General features: G+C 38.7%; 1 protein-coding gene across 1 annotated transcript in view; it reads left to right on the top strand.

The window, feature by feature from the left end:
* The window catches only part of HYDIN (HYDIN axonemal central pair apparatus protein), a 285,840-nt gene that overhangs the window by 70,261 nt on the left and 195,475 nt on the right, over positions 1-20,104 (top strand). The window contains 4 exon segments of the mRNA XM_087971902.1: positions 817-952; positions 1,368-1,532; positions 12,404-12,556; positions 14,441-14,679. Coding sequence (XP_087828028.1) covers positions 817-952; positions 1,368-1,532; positions 12,404-12,556; positions 14,441-14,679 — 693 coding nt within the window.

The raw sequence follows: 20,104 nt of genomic DNA, 5'->3' as shown, positions 1-20,104 counted from the left end.
GATTTGTTCAAAACTGTTTGTTTGTTCATTTGTTTTCTTGGCTGTTTATGGTATTCTCAGGAGTCTTCTCCAAACCCAGAGTTCAAGAGCATCAATATTCTTTTTGTCCCACTTCTTCAAAATATGACTTTCACTTCCATAGAGCGTCACGGCCTTTGTAGTTGTAGACATATCATATCATTTGACTATCTTTTCCAAGACCTTCCTGGTCATTGGACCAAGTGTTAGTCTGCAGCAGCATATTCCTTGATTGCTTGTCCTTTACAATTGAAGATGGATCATTATAGGTTTACAGCAGTTTCCTTTGGTGATACTCACTTGTGTGAGCATGTTGGTTATGCAGCAGCTATCTTATAAGTTCATTTCGCTCACTTTTTCTGGAGATTGGTAGGGCATTTTGAAATCTGACTGAGAAATAGCAAAGGGAATTCTAGAGAAACACACTGGCTTGTCATAAACGAGGCAGGTCACATGGTGCTGACAAGGACTTGAGCCTGAGGAAAGTGACGGAGCGTTGCGAACATGCTTGACACACCTCTAGCTGGGATTTCCAGATCCAAGTCTGATTTTCTGTGAAATATGGCCCTCAAGCCTCAAAAACCTGAACTACTGGGAAAATATCAAGGCCCTCTTGAGACTTCCAGCAGCTTCACTTTTAATGTACTGTGTGAAGTTTTAGAAACCTACATCCTCAGATAACTAATAACAAGATGATGAGACTTTTTCAAAATTATACCTGTGTTATTCTCTGTATCTCCATTGTGGATTAGAATTTTTAAAAGATCTTTTTATTGATTTGTTTTTCTGATTAACTAGATGCCTCACACCTCCACTACATGTGGCTAGCACCACTGTGAATTTTGGACGTTGTTTCCTGAATTTTCAGTATCAACAAGTGGCAAAACTTGTTAATGAAGCTGACCTTCCAGGGTGCTATGGTGTTCTTTCCCAGGTTGGTTGGATTTTTGACTTTTCTCTTTCCTATTTGAATGCTTCTGGAGGGGACTTTTCCTTCATATTGATGGTCTTGTACAGGAGGATGAAACTGCAACATCCGTAGGGGCAAGGTGGATTTAACAACGTGCCTATAGAAAAGAGGAGAGAAATGTTTTAGCCCAGTTCATTTCTTGAACTGTACTCTTGTTTACATTTTATTTAAGGATGTTTGGATAAGTTCTTGTTTTGTTGCTTTTATGCTATTGAGAACAACTGCTGAAAAGTTTGCTGAAATAAATTTTCAGAGCTCTATCATGAATGATAAAATACATAAACAAAACACATGGATTTTATTGGGGAAGACAGATGGTGATGGCATAGAAACAGAAAGACTTCAAGCAGGTAATTCTTACTGCTTTATCTCCACCTAGGAATATAAGAACTCTCCCACCATCTTGTATTCAAGTCCAGCGCCTTGTGGTATTATTCCACCTCATGCTACAGTTGAAATCCCATTAGCTTTGGAAGTCAAGGAAAAAGGCCACCAGGAAACAATGGCCTACATAGCTATCTTTGGGAATGAAGACTTTCCCCTGGTGAGTGGATTGAATGAGCAGGAATAAAGAGGCTTGTATTACATCTTGTATTGCCTACGGTAAGTTCAATAAAGTTCCTCTGCCATAGGAGGACAGGAAAAGGTCGTAATCTATTGGTAATGATAAGCTCATTGGTTTGCTTTATGTGAGAAGATACACTAGAGAAGGAGAAAGAGGCAGATCATTTATTGAGATGGATCCTAGGATCTGCTGTTCTAGTATTTGACACTAGAACGAAGAATGGTTGAAAATGGTACTCCAGATGATCCATAGCAAAATAGTATTATATGGGTGTGTGCCAATGGTTTGGGAATGGTTAAAAATTCCATATGTAAGTGGCTAGATCTGAGTCTAGAATATAGATCTAGGAAAAATCCCTTTTAAAATCTTACAATTAAACGTTTATTTCTAATTTATTCTGGAAATAAATTGGGAATGTGTACTGCATCAGTATGGGACGCGGTGGCTCAATGGCTAAGGCACTGAGCTTGTTGATCAGATGGTTGGCAGTTCAGCGGTTCAAATCCCTCGCGCCTCATAACGGAGTGAGCTGCCGTTACTTGTCCCAGCTTCTGCCAACCTAGCAGTTCAAAAGCATGTAAAAAATGCAAGTAGAAAAATAGGGACCCCTTTGGTGGGAAGGTATCAATGCTCTGTGTGCCTTTGGTGTTTAGTCAGGCCGGCCACATGACCACAGAGACGTCTTTGGACAGCTCTTCGGCTTAGAAACAGAGATGAGCATCATCCCAGAACCTTTACCTTTACCTTACTGCATCATTCATTTGAGAAACAGAAGTTTTTCCATATAATTTTACTGTTCAAGATATTGAAGCACTTGATATGGACAGAACAAAGATCCTAAGAATGTTTATACTCCCTAGGTTTCAGAAAGGAGGCTGAAATGCAAGCCTCCTCAGGTGCAATAATGTTTGTAGGGATAGAAGGGAAAACCCTCCTAAGCCAGTGCAATACTTCAACTTCAACTCCAACTTCAATACTTCTCTCTGAATGTTTAGTTTGTTGGCTGTTCCTTGGGTGAGAGTTTCTCCTGGGACAGATAGTTATGTTATTGCCATCTGTTCTTGAGTGGGAACTTACTCCGTCAGGAAATCTATCCTCCTCAGAAATAAGGAATCTTATTCAGCCAGCCAGCCAGTCAATTTCGATAGCCACCCAACTCAACAAAGTGACTCTTGGTGGACATTGCCAGAATTTGACTGCCTGCTTCCATTCCTTCAGGGCCCTCCCCTCCTCCTCCCCTGTCCTTACAGTCTATCTTCCGGCTATGGCTTGGAATGGCACAACTCACCATGGCCAAGTTGCTGCAGCTAACTCGCTGCAAACAACTCTGCAGGACAATTCAACAAATACAAAAGTTAAGTTAATTTCAATGGAACCATGGCAATAATAATAAAATAAAGAAAGTCAATCCAGTAATACAAGAGTTACAATAATTTTGAAAAATGTGTAGTCACCAATAATAAAAGTAACTGAATGAAATGATTAATACAGCATTGAATTGTCCTGTGGTGAGTTGATTGTGGTGAGTTATCCGAAACCACCTGTGGCTCCCATCTCATCCATCCAATCCAAAGGAGGAGGCCTAGCATTCAGCATCAATGGACCACCAAGAATCCTCTTCAACTTTTAGTTGTGATCACATACTGCTTAATTAGTCTTCTCTCACTGGACTGCTCAACACCTCATCATTTAAACCTGCACCTCCTCACTGTGAAGGTAGTCTGCTTTACTCTTTAAATCTTTCATGTAAATGTTAACGATCCAACCTCTTCTTACAGAATCCCTTTACTCTCCTCAGCTACCAAGAGAGACCATGAGGAGATGTCTATTCTAATGTCTACAATGTACATAATGTAATGCTCTACCTGACTCCATTGTTACAGCCTCAAACCCTCCAAGCTTCAACCTCAAACTGTCCACCATGGACATCACCACATTCCTAAGAGGTTCTTAAAGGGGGCATGCATAAGCACAGCTGCGTGCCTACCATCCCTATCCTACCGTCCCCATTTATCTGTATTTACTTCCTTTGTTCATGGTTATGTTCATACCTGTACTTGTTATCTTGTACATATTCAATAAACAAACAAACAAAAAACAGAAGCATTGTTCATTTCATTTAGACCGAGTTTGTTGGGACAAAGGGTTTCACCATCTACTATAGGCAGATGGATCAAGACATGTATCACAAAAGTTTATGAAAGCCAATCATTGCAATTGCCGGGTAACATAACTGGACATTCAACCAGGAGTGCAGCCACATCAGCGGCATGGAAGACACAGGCCTCGATTGAAGAGATCTGTAGGGCAGCAACGTGGTCATCACCATCTCCATTCATCAGAAATTATAAACTGGATACATTTGCATCAGTGGAAGCATCCTTTGGAAGAAGAGTGTTACAAAGAGTTCACATGGAGATGGGGGCTCGGGACAAGGAGTTGGCCCACCCTCAAGACAATTAGCTTGGGTACGTCCCACGCTTTGGATTCTCCGACCCGTACAACTGAGAAAGAGCGTTGGGCTTACCTGAAACACATCTTCTAGTTGTAAGGGAGGAGAATCCAAATCCCACCCTTAGATAGTTAGTCCCGAGCTGAGAACGGTCAAGAACGAGCACCAAAGAACTTTCCAAGTCAATCATCAGCCTTCATCAAAAACGGCATGCACAGTGGAAAGGGGGCTGGACTAAACTTTGATTGACTCCGTCTTTAAGCAAGGAAGCAGGAGACATCCACCAGATAAAGCACCAGATAAAACAGCCACCAGATAAAGACTGAATGCACCAATTATCACATTAAACAAGAGGAAAACCTTCTACACACCAATTCCACCCGCGCTTTTTACAATTTTGTAAACAACAAACTAAAAGACTCAAGGTCCATCCCACCCCTGATAGGACCTAATGGTAAAGACTGCAACGATGACACCATTAAAGCCAACATCTTTAACACATTCTTTGGCTCAGTATTTGTAAACAGCAATGGATCATGTCCAGTATTTCCTAGCCGAACCACAGAAAACTACAATGATTAATACATATCAATTTTACAGAAGACGATGTTGAAAAAGCACTATGCAATCTAAAACCATCTCTATCTGTTGGACCGGAGGGAATATGTGCCTACTTCTCAAAAAAGCTATCCACTGCCATAGCATAACCTCTAAGCATAATCTTTGAAAAATCTTTCAGGACCAGCTCCTTGCCTAACCTATGGTCACAAGCCACGGTCATCCCCATCTTCAAAAAGGGAGACCCCAGCCTAGTTGAAAATTACAGACCAATCTCCTTATGCTGCATCACCTGTAAATTCATGGAATCAATTATTAACCAATCTATTATCCTCCACTTAGAGATAATCAACCTACTCTCTAATAAACAATTTGGTTTCAGAAAAAACTATCCTGTAATCTGCAACTCTTACACTGCAAAAACATATGGACTACACAACTCGATCAGGGCAAAACTATTCCTAAAACTAAAATCTTATGGTATCTCTGGACAACTGCATTACTGGATAGAAGCATTCCTGTCAAACAGACAACAAATGGTCAAAATTGGGAGTGTCCTATCAAATTCTGTACCTGTCAATAGTGGTGTCCCCCAAGGCAGTGTTCTAGGACCAACTCTTTTCATACTACATAAATGACCTCTGTGATCACATTAAGAGCAACTGCGTTCTCTTCGCTGATGATGTAAAGCTGTTCAATACCACAGACAATACTGCTACCCTTCAAAAAGATCTTGACTATGGGGAGAGGGGGCGGAGCTGACGTCGTGACGATACTGCATGCAATCTCGGAGGTCTGAGATTGCAGCCAATATCTTTGCCTCTGGACGGTCCCAACAGACCTAAACTGTCCCGAAGAGACGGTGAAAGTGAAGAGCGCATCCTGCCGATCCCAGGGACACCGCAAAGTCCCTGGTTGATCCAGGAGAAGCCCTTCTTGCCAGTGGCAGAGAGGCAGCCATCAAAGCTGCTGAAGTTGGGACAGCTCCGATTGGAAGAGATTGGAAAGAGAAAGTGTGTCGGTTTGGTGAGAACTTTTTTTTTATCATTACTCTAAGACTTAAAGGGACACCCTAAGGAAAAGGAAAAATCTGTAAAAGTTTTGACAGAACAGAATAAGCGGCGGTTTTTAAACGGAAACGTCAAAGTAAGGCTTGGCTTTTTATTTATTTTTTCTTATTACTGGACTTCTATCGCGATTTAACATTTGCTAACTGGACTGGCTTCTTTCTTATTTACATCTATTTTTTCTTCTCTTTTTTGACTTTGCAACATTTTAGGTTAGAGGCTCCCTTTCGTTACTTTTCTTTTTTATATATATACTTTTTCTTTTCTTTAACTTCTATTACGTTTTTCCTGGGAAAGGAGGGGGAAAGTGAGAGTAAAGAAACTTTGTAACACTGCCAACTAGAGGCTTGAAAATATCTTAGACGAAGCTGAGAAAGCTGAGAAAGAAAGATCAGAGACTCCCTTTCAAGGACATTGCAACGTGATAAGATAGAGGGAAGAGCACGGGAGAGTGTTATTGCAGGTGTTCTTCTGGATTTCTATCTACAATTGAAGCTTGGTTTTGAAGTCTGTGGAGAAGAGAGTTATAATAAGAGCCTTGGATTATTAAATAAAGTGCAGTGTGTTCTTTTTATTTTTTTAAGTTGTGCTACCCCTCCTTACCAGCTTTAGTGTACTCTTTTTTTAAAAAAAAACTTTATTTTTGTAATATTTCCATTTTTGCTTTTTATTTTAAAGGGAAAGCCTCAAAAAAAATTATTTTTTTTGCCCCTTCTCCTCTGGGATTTTTTGCTTTTTCCATCCATACTTTTGGTTTATTTTTATGTTTTTATGTTTTTATTTTTGAGACCTTTTAATTGGATTAAGGTGGTGAAGAACCTGAAGAATTTTTTCTCTTTTTCTTTTTTTGTTCTTTTTAAAACTTTTTTGTTTCTTCCCTTCCTTTTCACTTAACTATTGATTGGATTAAGGCTCAGAAGAACCTGAAGAAATTTTCTCTCCTTTTTTTTTTATTACTATTGGGCTTTTTTCCTTCTACCATTTTTATTTTTCATCTTGGATTATAATTGGCTACTTAATTGGATTAAGTAATTGGATTATAATTGGCTACTATAATTGGATTAAGGTTCAGAAGAACCTGAAGATCTTCAATTGTTTAAAATGAGCAGGAAATTTATAGCTTCTGGCTCCTCAACTTCTACTTCCGCCTCCCCACCTGGAGGACAACGTTCAATCCAGACAATGTTAAAGCAATACAAAGAACAAGAAAAAGTGATCTTACAGATGATTATGCAAGGAATCCAAGAACTTAAAACAAAATCAGACACTATTGAAAAGAGAATAGAGAAAACTGATGAAAAAGTGGAGAATATTCAACAAATGATGGTGAAGTATGATGAGAGATTCCAAAAAATTGAAGAAGATAAACAAAGAGACAAAAAGATTGGAGACATTGATACCAGATTAACAGTGGTTGAACAAGATAAAAGTGGGATGTTGAAATGGATGGACAGATCAGAATTTTATCTCAGATTTCAAAACATAGAGGAAGAAAAAGGACAAAATCTAGCTGAGATAATGATAGAAATATTGGCTGAAGCTTTGGAAATAACAGAAGAGAAGATGATGGATGGAGTAGATGAAGTATATCGAGTTTTTACAAGATATGCGATGAGAAATAACCTACCAAGAGAAGTTCATATCAGATTTACAAAAAAAGCCATTAAAACACAAATATTGCAAGTGGCAAGAGAGAAAACTCTGAAATACAAGGGCAAGGAGATTGTGGTCTTCAAGCAAATACCCAGAAAAGTGAGGGAGATAAGAAGAGAATACAGATTCTTAACTAAAATGTTACTGAAAAAAGAGGTGAATTATAGATGGCTAATTCCAGAAGGATTAATGTTTACATGGCAAGAACAGAGACACAGAATTGATTCAATTGAGAAAGCAGAATTACTCTACGCAGAATTTTTTGGAAGGAAAGAGGAAGAGGCAGAAAAAGAGGTCTCATTAATTGAATTCCAAGAGGACCAAATGGAGACTGAAAAAGAAGAAGGCGCAGTAGGTGGACAGGTGGAAACTAAAGAACAACGTGAACCAAGATCTATGAGAGCAACCAAACCTAACTATAAAGCATAATCATGGAAGAGAAAAAACTGATTACAATGAATATAAATGGACTTAATTCGGCTGCTAAAAGAAGGAAAAATTTTCATAAATTAGAGAAATTAAAATTTGATATAATTTGTCTACAAGAAGTACACATTAACAAACAATATGAACAATTGTTGGTCCAGCCAAAATTAGGGAAAATATTTACTTCTTTGACTCAATGTAAGAAAAGAGGAGTGGTTTTATATATTAAAGAGACCATCTCAGCAAAATAGATTCATACTGATGAAGATGGAAGAGTATTAATGGTGGAAATAATGGACAATAATATGAAAACACTCCTGATTGCAATTTATGCTCCGAATGATAAACAAGAAGAATTCTATAAAAAATTACATAGGAAAATAATTGAACTGGACTATGTTAATATAGTTATAATGGGAGACTTCAATGGAATTGTAGACAACAAATTGGATTATACAGCAACAACAATAAAGCAAAATAGAAAGACTCCCTAAATCCTTTTTTAAAATGACAGATGAAATAAACTTAAAAGATATATGGAGAGAAAGAAATGCTAAAACCAAACAATACACTTTTTACTCAAATAGACATTTATCATGGTCCAGAATAGATATGATTTGGATTTCAACAGAACTAATATCTAATATTCAAGAAACAAATATTGAAACAAGTACTTGGGCAGACCACAATCCAGTGACAATTAAATGGAAAGGACAAAAAAGAAGATCAAGATGGACGTTAAATAATACTATTTTAAAGGAAAAGGACTTCACACAGCGGATGGAGAAAGAATTGGCCTTTTTCTTTAGAGAAAATAAAAAAGAAGATACTTCAATTCAGAATGTGTGGGACACAATGAAGGCATATGCTAGAGGCTTGATAATAGACTATACAAGAAAAAGGAACATCAGGAAAAGGCAAGCCACTAAAGCTTTAGAAGACGAGCATAAAAAACTTGAAAAAGAGCTACAGAAAACCCCACAGAAAAAAGACATTAAACTAAAATTGGACATAATTAAACACAAAATGGGTCAAATAGAGAAAGAAGAATTAGCACAGAAAATTAGAAGTGCTAAACAGAACTACTTTGAAGATGCAAACAAACCAGGTAGATGGTTAGCATACAAATTGAGAAAGGAGAAACAATCAAGGAAAATATTGCAGTTAATAGATGATCAAGGTCAAGTTTGCTACGGTAATAATGAGAAAAAGGAAATTATTCGAGACTTCTATGGGCAACTATATAAGCAAGAGAATATTGATGAGGAAAGAGTCAAACAGTATTTACAGAATGCTAATCTACCTAAGATACCTAAAGAGACTGAAAAAATGTTAGAAAGCAATATAACAATGATGGAATTAACTGAAGCACTTAAGAAGCAAAATAATGGAAAGGCACCAGGCCCAGATGGACTTCCGGCAGAATTTTATAAAACATTACAAGAATCGCTGAGCCTTCCATTGCTAGAAGTCATGAATGAAGTTATGTCAAAGAAGAAGATACCTAAAAAAAAGGTCAGAAGCCTATATTACACTTATTCCAAAAGAAGAGGCTGATCCATTGCAAATTAAGAATTATAGACCTATTTCTTTACTAAATGCAGATTATAAAATTTTTGCTTCAATATTGGCAGAAAGACTTAAAAAAATACTTAAATAACTTTATTCATCCTGATCAAAATGGATTTCTGCCAAAGAGAAAAATCAAAGATAATATGAGAGTAATTTTGGACACTTTGGAATATTATGAGGCACACCCCGAAAAGCAAATGGCTTTGATATTTTTAGATGCACAAAAGGCATTTGATAATGTGAATTGGAGATTAATGCTATTATTATTGGAACAGATGGGTTTCGCCAGAAAATTCATTCAAGCAATAGAAGCCATATACCATAAGCAAACGGCAAAGGTAATGATTGAGGGAGAATTGACAGATTCCATCAATATAAGAAAAGGTACAAGACAAGGATGCCCACTATCACCCTTGCTATTTGTATTAACTTTGGAAGTGTTAAATAGAAATATTAGAGACGAAAAGAGTATAAAAGGAATGAAAATTAAAAAGGAAGAATTTAAATTGCAAACCTTTGTGGACAACTTGGCTTTTATTTTAGAAGACCCTTTAGAAACAGCACCAAAATTATTGGAAAAGATAGATGCATATGGTAAGGTGGCTGGTTTGAAAATAAATAAAGATAAAACAAAGTTTTTGACAAAGAATATGCTATTAAGACAAAAAGAAGAATTGGCAGACCTATTGAAAATTAAAGTCACGAACAAGGTTAAGTATTTGGGGATACATTTGACAGCAAGATGTAGTACATTAAAAGAGAACAATTACATTAAACTTAAACAGCAGACAGCGTTAGACTTGACGAAATGGAAAAATCTACAACTGTCACTAATAGGGATAATTTCAACAATCAAGATGAATATATTACCCAGAATCTTATATTTGTTTCAAACAATTCCAATTAGGCTTGGAAAAGACTGCTTTGGAGATTTAAATAAAATTGTGTTGAAATATATATGGCAAGGTAAGAAAGCGAGAATAAAGTTAAAATTCTTGCAAGATGCTAGAATTAGAGGAGGATTTGGTTTGCCTAATTGGGAGTTGTACTATCAAGCTACAAACTTGATGTGGGCTAAGGAATGGATAACATTAAGAAATACTAGATTGTTGACATTATAAGGACATGATTTGTTGGGGTGGCATGCTTTTTTATGGTATAAGGGAACCAAAACACAGGGCTATTTTAGAAGACATCATATACGGGAGTCTTTGTGGTTAAATTGGGAGAAGATTAAAAGACAATGCTATTTGAAAATTCCAGTCTGGTTATCGACTATTGAAGCATTTTCCTATCCTATATATACAAGAAGGAACAAACAGTTAGATATGGGGAAATTTTGAATGAAAAGGGTGAACTTAAATCTATGCAAAAACTAGAGGAACAAGGTATAAAGATGAATTGGTTTTCATATGTGCAAATACACTCAAGGTATGATAAGGATTTTAAAACAGAAGGTTTTTATTATAAATTGACTGACTTAGATAGATTTGGGAGGATTATATGAATTGTTATAAAATAAGTAAATTATAGTTATCTCGCAAAGTATGAATGAACAAAATTATAGTCAAATGATTAATAATGATACTAGGGTATTCAATTTTTTATTGATAATATGAATTATTATGCAATGTAATTGTAATTGAGACTATGAAATGGATGCACAAAAAATTTGTAAACCAACCGACACACTGCTTGTATACTTATGGAAGAAAGTTGTATGTTTTTATGTTTTGTTTGTTTTTGTTTGTCTTTAAAAACCAATAAAATTTACAAAAAAAAAAAAAAAGATCTTGACTATGTATCAGAATGGTCAAACAAATTGCAACTTCAAACCTCAACAAATAAATGCTCTGTCTTATATATTGGCAAAAAATATCAGAAAATAAAATACAAGCTGAATAATCAAGACCTTGTTGATGATCCAAACTCTGTCAAGGACCTTGGAGTACTCATCTCTAATGATCAAAGTGCTAGAGCCCACTGTAACTACATAGCCAAAAAGGCATTAAGAGTTGTTAACCTAATCCTGCGTAGCTTTTTCTCTGGTAATATCACACTACTAACTAGAGCATATAAAACATTTGCTAGACCAATACTCAAATACAGCTCATCAGTCTGGAACCCACGGTACGTATCTGATATTAGCACAGTTGAGAAAGTCCAGAAATATTTCACAAAAAGAGTCCTCCACTCCTCTACTCGTTGTAGAATACCTTATGCCACCAGACTTGAAATTCTAGACCTAGAAAACCTTGAATTATACCGTCTTCGGTCTGATCTAAGTGTGGTATATAAAATCATACATTGCAATGACTTACCTGTCAATGAATACCTCATTTCAACCATAACAACACAAGAGCACACAATAGATACAAACTCAAGGTTAACTGCACCAAACTTGATTGCAGGAAATACGACTTCAGCAACAGAGTGGTCAATGTCTGGAATACTCTATCTGACTCTGTGGTTTCTTCCCCAAACCCCAAAAACTTTAACCTTAGACTGTCTACTATTGACCTCACCCCTTTCCTAAGAGTTCTGTAGGGGGCGTGCATAAGCGCACCAACATGCCTACCATCCCTGTCCTATTGTTTCTTTTATTTTTGTTATATGTACCCATTTCATGTATTCATAACTATGTATATACTTACACCTGTTATCTTGTAAGCGATTGACAAATCAAAATAAATAAATGAAAAAATAAATAAATAAAAATACTCCAACTCGACAGTTGAGTGGAATACTCAATGGTATTCCCTTGGAGGGAGCTTCAGCTACAGCACCCTGGAACCCAGTCCAGTCTAGTGCTGTGTCCATCACAGCAAAAAATAGGTTTTAGATACGTTTCCCCCTCTTAACTAGGTTTGCCTCCTGACCTGTGATATAAATGAAGTATTAAATTGATACCTAAGCACCAAATCCAACCATGCATGAAAATTAACCTTCCTCAATTTAAATGTAATTGTGTGGACTTCACCTTCCAGGATTCTCTGTCATTCATGCATCAAGAGGTCGCTTAGATTGTGGAAGACTATTTTACAGTATCCAGTCATAATAAGTTACAATAATTGTTGCTGTATTAATGTTTTCTGCTTGCTTCTTTTTATTCCCTGCCACAGAAAATCCAACTGGTGACTTTTGGAGAAGGTCCTGTTGTTTATGTGCATCCATCTAAGATAGATTTTGGCTGCATCCAGGTTTTAAAGAATGTTTCCAGGGCACTTTGTCTTTCAAACGAGTCTGTTATTCCTGCACCATTTAAGGCACAGATGGTAAGTAAATTTTGAAGCTGACTTATGTTGGGAAGTAAAACTGAAAAAGTGTTTTTTGTTAATTGCTTTTGCCATGATTATAGGAGAAAGCCTCCCATGAAGTCATTTCCAGATGGACAGCACTTGGAGCAGTGGATATTCTAAGAAGAGATATAGGTTAATAATTAGCAGTTTGGAATATAGACCATAGAACAGTAGGGTTGGACGGGACTCTGGAGGTCTTCTAGTTCAAAAATTAAATGAATTACTAAAAATCAGACTGTAGCTGTCAGTCAATGGCATCCAAGAAGTCTAGAAGGAGTGCCTGTTTTAGTAGCCTGCCAGGCAGAAGGAACCAGAGGTCTCACAAGGTGCTGATCAGAGTGGCAGGTTGATTGCTGCTCACCTATGGATAGGAATCTCACCAGACTGACAAACTAACTATAGAGCTGCCAGGTAGACTCTGTGAAGCTTTAGAGCAGAACCCCTTTCAGCTGCTTCCTCCCATGAGCGGTTCAAGGCCAGTCACCCTTTACACTCAACTCAGCTCCAGACCCCACCAACTACCTTGTCCGTTCTTTTCTTACAACTGACGATATACAGAGTTGTACATTTTTCTAATTGGTAGATGCCTAATACATACAGCGCATATATAAACTCCATAGCCCCATTTGTATCATATGTTTTGACTACTGAATTTGGGTTTGTGCAATGTGCTGGATCATAAGCTAACTGAACAAGCTGGATTTGTATAATATGCCGGAGCCTCTTTAGCAGTGGGTAGTGATGTCTCTTAATCTGATTTAGAACCCTTTGGGGCAGGCTTTGATAGAAACCATTTTGCTGAGATAAATACTGAGCTCCTTTGGAGAAGTAAAAATTAGAACAAACAAAAAGGTATAGACTAAGAAAAGAAAGCAGAAAAAGAAAGACATCTGACTTAATTTTTATCAGTAGTTACTGGTTTATTAATATTATAATAATTATAATATGAATGGTACAAAATGTTGTAAAACATCAGAAAATCTCTGTCATAGTAACGTATATTCCTGCATCCTTTGATTTTGTTTGAATAGAAAATAGATGGATCACATTTTTGACAATTTTGATAATAACATATTTCCAGTTTCTCAAAATAAATAAATAATGATGATGGTGATTTGTAGACAACCAAATGTTCAGACTGGATTTGGCATTTTTATATACCTGTGAGTCCTTCCCAAGGACCTCAGATAAGCAGATGTTGATGCTTATATCCCATCGTAGGATATCAGCTGTTCTGAGTCAAGCTACCTTTCGCAATTGACTGATCAATGTTGAATTGGTCAATGCCCATGCTGTTCAAGTTGTTTGCGGATTGCACCCAGGGGGCCTATGACTATTGATGATATCTTTGCTTTCTTTTGCCGTTTTGAGGTCTTTATGTTTTGTTTTGTTATCTTCTCTTCTGCTTTCTCTGGGTACTGGCAAGTCCACTGTTCAGACAGGTTTTGTCTTTCTTATTGATAGTTGTAGACTCTAGGGTGTTATGTGGCAAGTGCCTGTCTATTTTAATTCTAAAGTTCCGGAGCACTTTAGCTTCTACATTTTCTATTACTTTGTATATTTTGTGATCCCACCAAACTCACATCCATTTCAGAAGTGCTCCCTTTAGTATAGCATGGCATATCAAAAGAATCTTAAGAAATAACAACTCAATGTAAAATAAGTTTTAACTTCAGGGATCCTTGACATGTTTTGTTTGTCAGTTCTTGGTAGTAAAAGTATACCCATTTTAATGGGCAGGATGGGTTTTTTATTATGATTTAACACATTTATATTTCCTTAATATGTAACTTGCCTTTTAAAATGTTGAGATCTGGCACAGATGAGTTGATTGATTGTGTCTTTTTTATTGTGTTTCAGGCCCATACTCCTTCGCAGTGGAGAATTGACCCCAGTGAAGGGGTGGTTCCTCCAGAGGCAGAAATATCACTTACTCTTACTGTTAATTTGGATGATACCGTATTGTTTCAGGACAAAATCAGCATGGCTATAGAGAATAGTAATTCTTATATTATTCCAGTCCAGGCCACTGGCATTGGAACCACCATTGTCACAGACAAGCCATTTGCTCCTGCCATCAATCTGGGACCCCATTTCAGGTAAGAGTCGTTTTGTCTGTAGTTGATCAGGAGCCAGAGGGCTCTGACCCACATGGGACGTTCAATCAAGCTTACGCAAGCCACATTTCGTTAGGTAAGTATAATTCCGTCCAGATTAAGATGGGCCAGAGCTTGCTCAGTTGGATTTATTTCTGAGTCTGAATCACTTTCACATTCTTGTTAACAACTAGGACAAAAAGGCAGAGGGAATTTTGTGAAATTAGCAAATGACTCAAAACTGGACAGGATATGTTTTACCCTAGAAGACAGAAGCCAAACTCAAAATAATCTGTAAATTGATAGGTTAGAGCAAGGGTCTTCAAACTTGGCAAGTATAAGACTTGTGGACTTTAACTCCCAGAATTCCTGAGCTAACATGACTGGAGGAGGAATTCTGGGAGTTGAAGTCCACAAGTCTTAAAGCTGTCAAGTTTGAAGACCCTTGGGTTAGAGAAGTGAATAGCAATGAAATGTAATGAACATAATGAATAATGAATGTAAGAACAATGCAAAGTTCTTCACTTCAGAAAAAAATAAAATATTAAGATACTGTGAGAAAGATACCTGGTTTGATAATAGAATAGAGGAAATGGAATTTGGGATAGTATTTTATCACAAGCCAGATACAAATAGGCGTGGCAGACGGGTGAGCTAGCAGTGAGGAGCAACACAGCGAAGCAGATCCTGAGAGGAGCATGGAAAGCAACAGGAGAGCATCGATGCAGCCGGAAGCTGCTGCTGTTGGTGGAGCATTTCAGCAAAGAGGATCAGCGAACTGGTGACTGAGAAGGCAACAGAGCAGCATGGGAGACCAACAGGCAATGGGGGGGGGGGCGTGCCATGAACTGAGAAAAGCAGTGAGAGCTGAATACCTGGTAGTGACAGGAGAAAAGCAAGTAGGAAGGGAGGATAAAAAGACAACACAGGACAAGGCAAAAATCAAATATGAGTAGAGGAATATAAGGAATATATAAAGGCAGAAAAGAAAGAGATAAATTAAGCCCACAAGAAGGCAGGCGGAAAAGGATCATAAGAAGGAAGGGAGGAAAGGGACAATCATAGAACATTCCAGTACAGCCTAAGAACAAATTTCGCACTTAAGCCCACTCAACACTGAAAATTTTAAAATTGGACAATCTAAATGATCTGCTAGAACCTCAAAATTTTAAACTAGACAATTTTGAACCATAGAACATTATATATAATTGGACATTTTTCCCTTTTAAAAATGTGTGGTAAAACTTTATACACTTTCACTTTCAATTTTTTTAAATCCACTCAAGGAAGAAAAAACTGATACTATTTGTCATCTGCAGAACATGTTCCATGTATACACTTAATGCCCATGGAATACCCAAACACACACACACAAAATGTAAACTAATCAAGTTACTAGAAGAAAAAGTAAAGGGTCTAGAGGAAACTCTAACCACTCTGAAACTCAACCCACAAAATGAGAAATCCCAAACTTTGCAAAAAGAATATGCCCAGATTGAACATAATAATAATAATGATCAAACAACTTCTAAAAGAATTGACCCCTTAGAGGAAGAAGAAGACAGGTGGAAACATGTCACTCATAGAAAAAAAAAACATAAACCTAGTGTAAAACCCCTGTCCAAACCAACCCACTCTGATGCAGCTCCACTGGTGCTAAGCAATCAATTTCATGGACTCTCACGAGAAGAAAACATGCAGACACATAGAAAAGAAGCACCATCAAATGTCCCTAAAAAAGTAATACCATCAAATGCTTCTGTGACAGATAGAAAAACACCCCAAACCTCCCTAGGAAAAAAAAGGCAAGCGCTGGTGATAGGAGATTCAATTCTCAAGGGAACAGAACCTGCCATCTGTAGACCAGACAGTCTATTCAGAGAGGTATGTTGTCTCCTTGGAGCTAAAATCAAAGATGTGGCTGAGAACCTAACCAAAATAATAAAATCCACATACTACATGTCTATTACTACATGTAGGGACAAATGACACTTGAAAAAAGGACTTGAAAACAATATTGATTGTGAGCAGCTAGGCAAGAAAGTCAAGGACTTAGGTGCACAAGTAGTTCTACAGAATGGTTTTGACAGAATCCATGCATGGGATGTATTCAGCTCTGTTTGACTATAGACTGAATAGAAAAACTGAAGACACACCCCTTCTGGGCCACTGTCTCTAGTTCTTGCTCCTCTATACTTTATAGATAGAGGGGTGTTGGCAGTATTTTATTTAGATTTTTTATTTTGGATTACCCGCACAACAGTCCTTAAGGGACTAATAGCAACAACCACAAGCCTCGTTTTCTTTGCCTTTTGGCTTTAAAAGGAAGGCTACATCGTAGAGGCTTTTGCCGGCTGGGCAGCCTGCCCGTTTAAGGGAGACCTAAACAGCCAGAGCACGGACGGCACCTTCGATCAGGATTAGCCGACCGGCTTCGTGCCAAACAGCTGACGGAGAGATCGCTCAGACCGAAATTGGAAGGCTTCCTCATCGTAAAGCCTGTCAGAAAGCCTGCCCAAATAAGGGAGCACTGTCTAAGCAGAGCTGCTGTGTTAGCCGCAACAAGGTTCTGAAAAAATCCCCTCCATATTCCTCCATATGGCTCCAGACTTGTGCCAGGAAGAATCCTAACTCCTTGGGATCCCCCCCATATTTTACTTCCAACAGAGGCACTTTGGAGTTCTACGTCTTCTGGCAATTACCCCTCCCGCTGGGGGCCCCTGGACTGCTGCTGCCTGTTGCGCTAGCCCGGGTTGATTTATGGGGGTGGCTGCTCTGATTCTTCTGGCTGGGGCTGCCTCCCCCTCCTCTCCCTCATACCTTTGAGCTTCTCCGATAGCTTCATTTAGAAGATGCATGGCTTGAGTTAGTAAAAAATTCATTCTTTCCTTCTCCTGCCATGGCTCCTCTCTCCCACACCGATGGGTAGTGGTCACTCCTAGAAGAGGCTTTTCCTCAGGATCCTTCCAACCAACTCTCAGGGACCATTTGGGTTTTGCAGCTGGTTTTTCCCCAAGATTTAGTTCTGCTAACAAGTCAGCTTCCCCTGCTTCCTCTAGCAGCAGAGAATCTTGTCCTCCAGTTGCTCCCAGGTCTTCTTGGTCGCTGGCTGGATTTGACATTGTGTTCAGACCCCCTCGGAAGAAAATTTATTAATTCTCCGGGTGGGCTGGTAATGTGGAGATTCAGAATAATGTCAGCTGGTGCTCCATTCAAAATCCAAGAAAGAAATACTTAGACTCCTTTAATCAGAGAAAAAATATCTTTTACTGGAAATCAAGTGGTAGCAACAAAAGAATTCTGAATCTGAGAAAATGGGCGCGTAAATCACATTTTCAAAGTAATGGCAACGTTCCCACCCCCAATAGTTCATTTGGCTCCTCCAATTAAAAGTTGTGTGGGCATCATGTGGGCATCTCCAGGTGGTGATGAGGCTTCTGTCCGTTGACCTTGACATAGTTTGATAAAGGGTTGCAGCTGTGCATAGCATAGGATAGAAACCTAAGCAAGAATGTACCCCCCCCCCCAGTTTATACAGTTCTGGTTTGTAACACCTCCAGCTCACTTCCCATAACCATTCTCCCCCTCCTCACCCCGTTACTTATGACAGCCGAAAGATGCAAAGCAAAGGGAGAAAATCTTGAAGGCTGACACATGGTCTGTACTATCTCCATGATGAGCTTCTGGCAAGGGATGGGTTGCATCTCACAAAGATTGGGAAGAATGTTTTTGGAAATCGACTGGCTCAGCTTATCAGGAGGGCTTTAAACTATTGGGGTCAAACACCAAATAGGAGACAAGAAGCATTCCCAGCGCCAGAATTAAAAATATCAAGTGCCTATATACAAATGCGCAAAGTCTGGGGAACAAACAGTGAACTCGAACTACGAATACATGAAGGTAGATATGATATAGTTGGAATAACAGAAACTTGGTGGGATGTAACCCATGACTGGAACATACTGATAGAAGGATACAAACTCTTTAAAAAAACCAGACCCCATAAAAGAGAAGGTGGAGTTGCACTGTATGTAAAGGACCACTATAGTGCTACAGAAATGCATGAAACCAAAGATGAAAACCTCCTAGAATATGGGTCAATATAAAGGAAAAAAAAAGAATCACATGGCCATAGGTATAGGAAACCCAATCAAGCAGAAAAAATAGATTTCCTTTTTGCCAAGCAACTAACAAATATATGTAGGAAACACACAATAGTAATGGGAGACTTCAATTATCCTGATATCAATTGGAAAACTAATTCTGCACCAAATGAGAAATCAAATAAATTCCTAACCAACCTAGCTGACAACTTTGTTATCCAAAAGGTAGAGGGTGAAACTAGAGGGACAGCCATATTGGACTTAATTCTTACAAACAGAGAAGAAGTGATAGAGGGAGTTGAAACTGCAGGAACCTTGGGTGAGAGTGACCATGTCAGACTAGAATTCAACATAACACAAACACAAGCAATAGAACATAATGACACCAGAGTCTTGAATTTTAAAAGAGCTGATTTTAATAAACTCAGAGAGAACTTGAGAGATTCCTTGGATGCATATTCAGAGAAGCTGCAAGATTGCAGAGAAAAGCCAGTGAAAAGGTTTAGGAGTGTAATATAACAGCACATTTTGGGATATTTGAAGGGGAATCACACGGGGGAAAAAGTCAAGACACAAATGTTTCATTGGCTAGGACGTGGATTTAAATTATGGAAGAAGGCAGGAACTCAGTGATCTAATGATGCTTCTCATAGAACTGCATGAGACGGTTTGAATATCAACTCAAAATGCTTGGTGAGGGACATCAGAAATGCAGGTTTGGGATCAGAAAATCTTCTAACAGTGGGGCAAGGACTTTGCTTAATATGCAGCTCCTGGCTGGCTACGCATTTCTTCAGAAGAAGGTCTGCTTTAAATATGTCATTTTAAGGTTAAAACCTGGGGCTGGGGGAGGGATCTGGGAGTCTCCAGCGGAGGAAGATGAGACCAGGGAGAGGGCCAAATCCTTGTCCTCCAGAGGAGCCCTGCCACCCCTCTCAGGCCATGCAGAGGATCCCTGGATGGCAGTGCAGGCTGTCCAGGGCCCTAGGCAGTGGAGGGCAAGCACCCAGCCCAGCCCTCGAACTCCCAGAGCCCCGGGACCCCACAGCCCAGCCCAGCCCAGCCCACTTCTCTGATGGGGTGCCTGACTGTTCTTACCTCCTCCTCGAGGCTGCTGCTGCTGTTCTTGCTCTCCTTGGCTAAATGGCTCATGGTATGTGCAGGGGGGCAAAGTATGTGGGTCAGAGGGAGGCTCATTCCCTCTCCATGTAAGGTGACCTGGCTTTGTAACCAAAGCATCCTCAGTGATAGGATGGGAGACCACAAGGAGAGGTGAGGAGGGGACAAGGGGCTGGCAAAAGGGCAGCAGGGATGCTGGTGGCCAA

Source organism: Notechis scutatus, chromosome 9 (assembly GCF_049901735.1).
Source record: "Notechis scutatus isolate UNSWTSFEM ecotype Mainland chromosome 9, rNotScu1.2, whole genome shotgun sequence".
Lineage (NCBI taxonomy): Eukaryota > Metazoa > Chordata > Lepidosauria > Squamata > Elapidae > Notechis > Notechis scutatus.
Note: the sequence above shows the minus strand (reverse complement) of the source record. Positions and strands in the feature narration are given on the sequence as shown.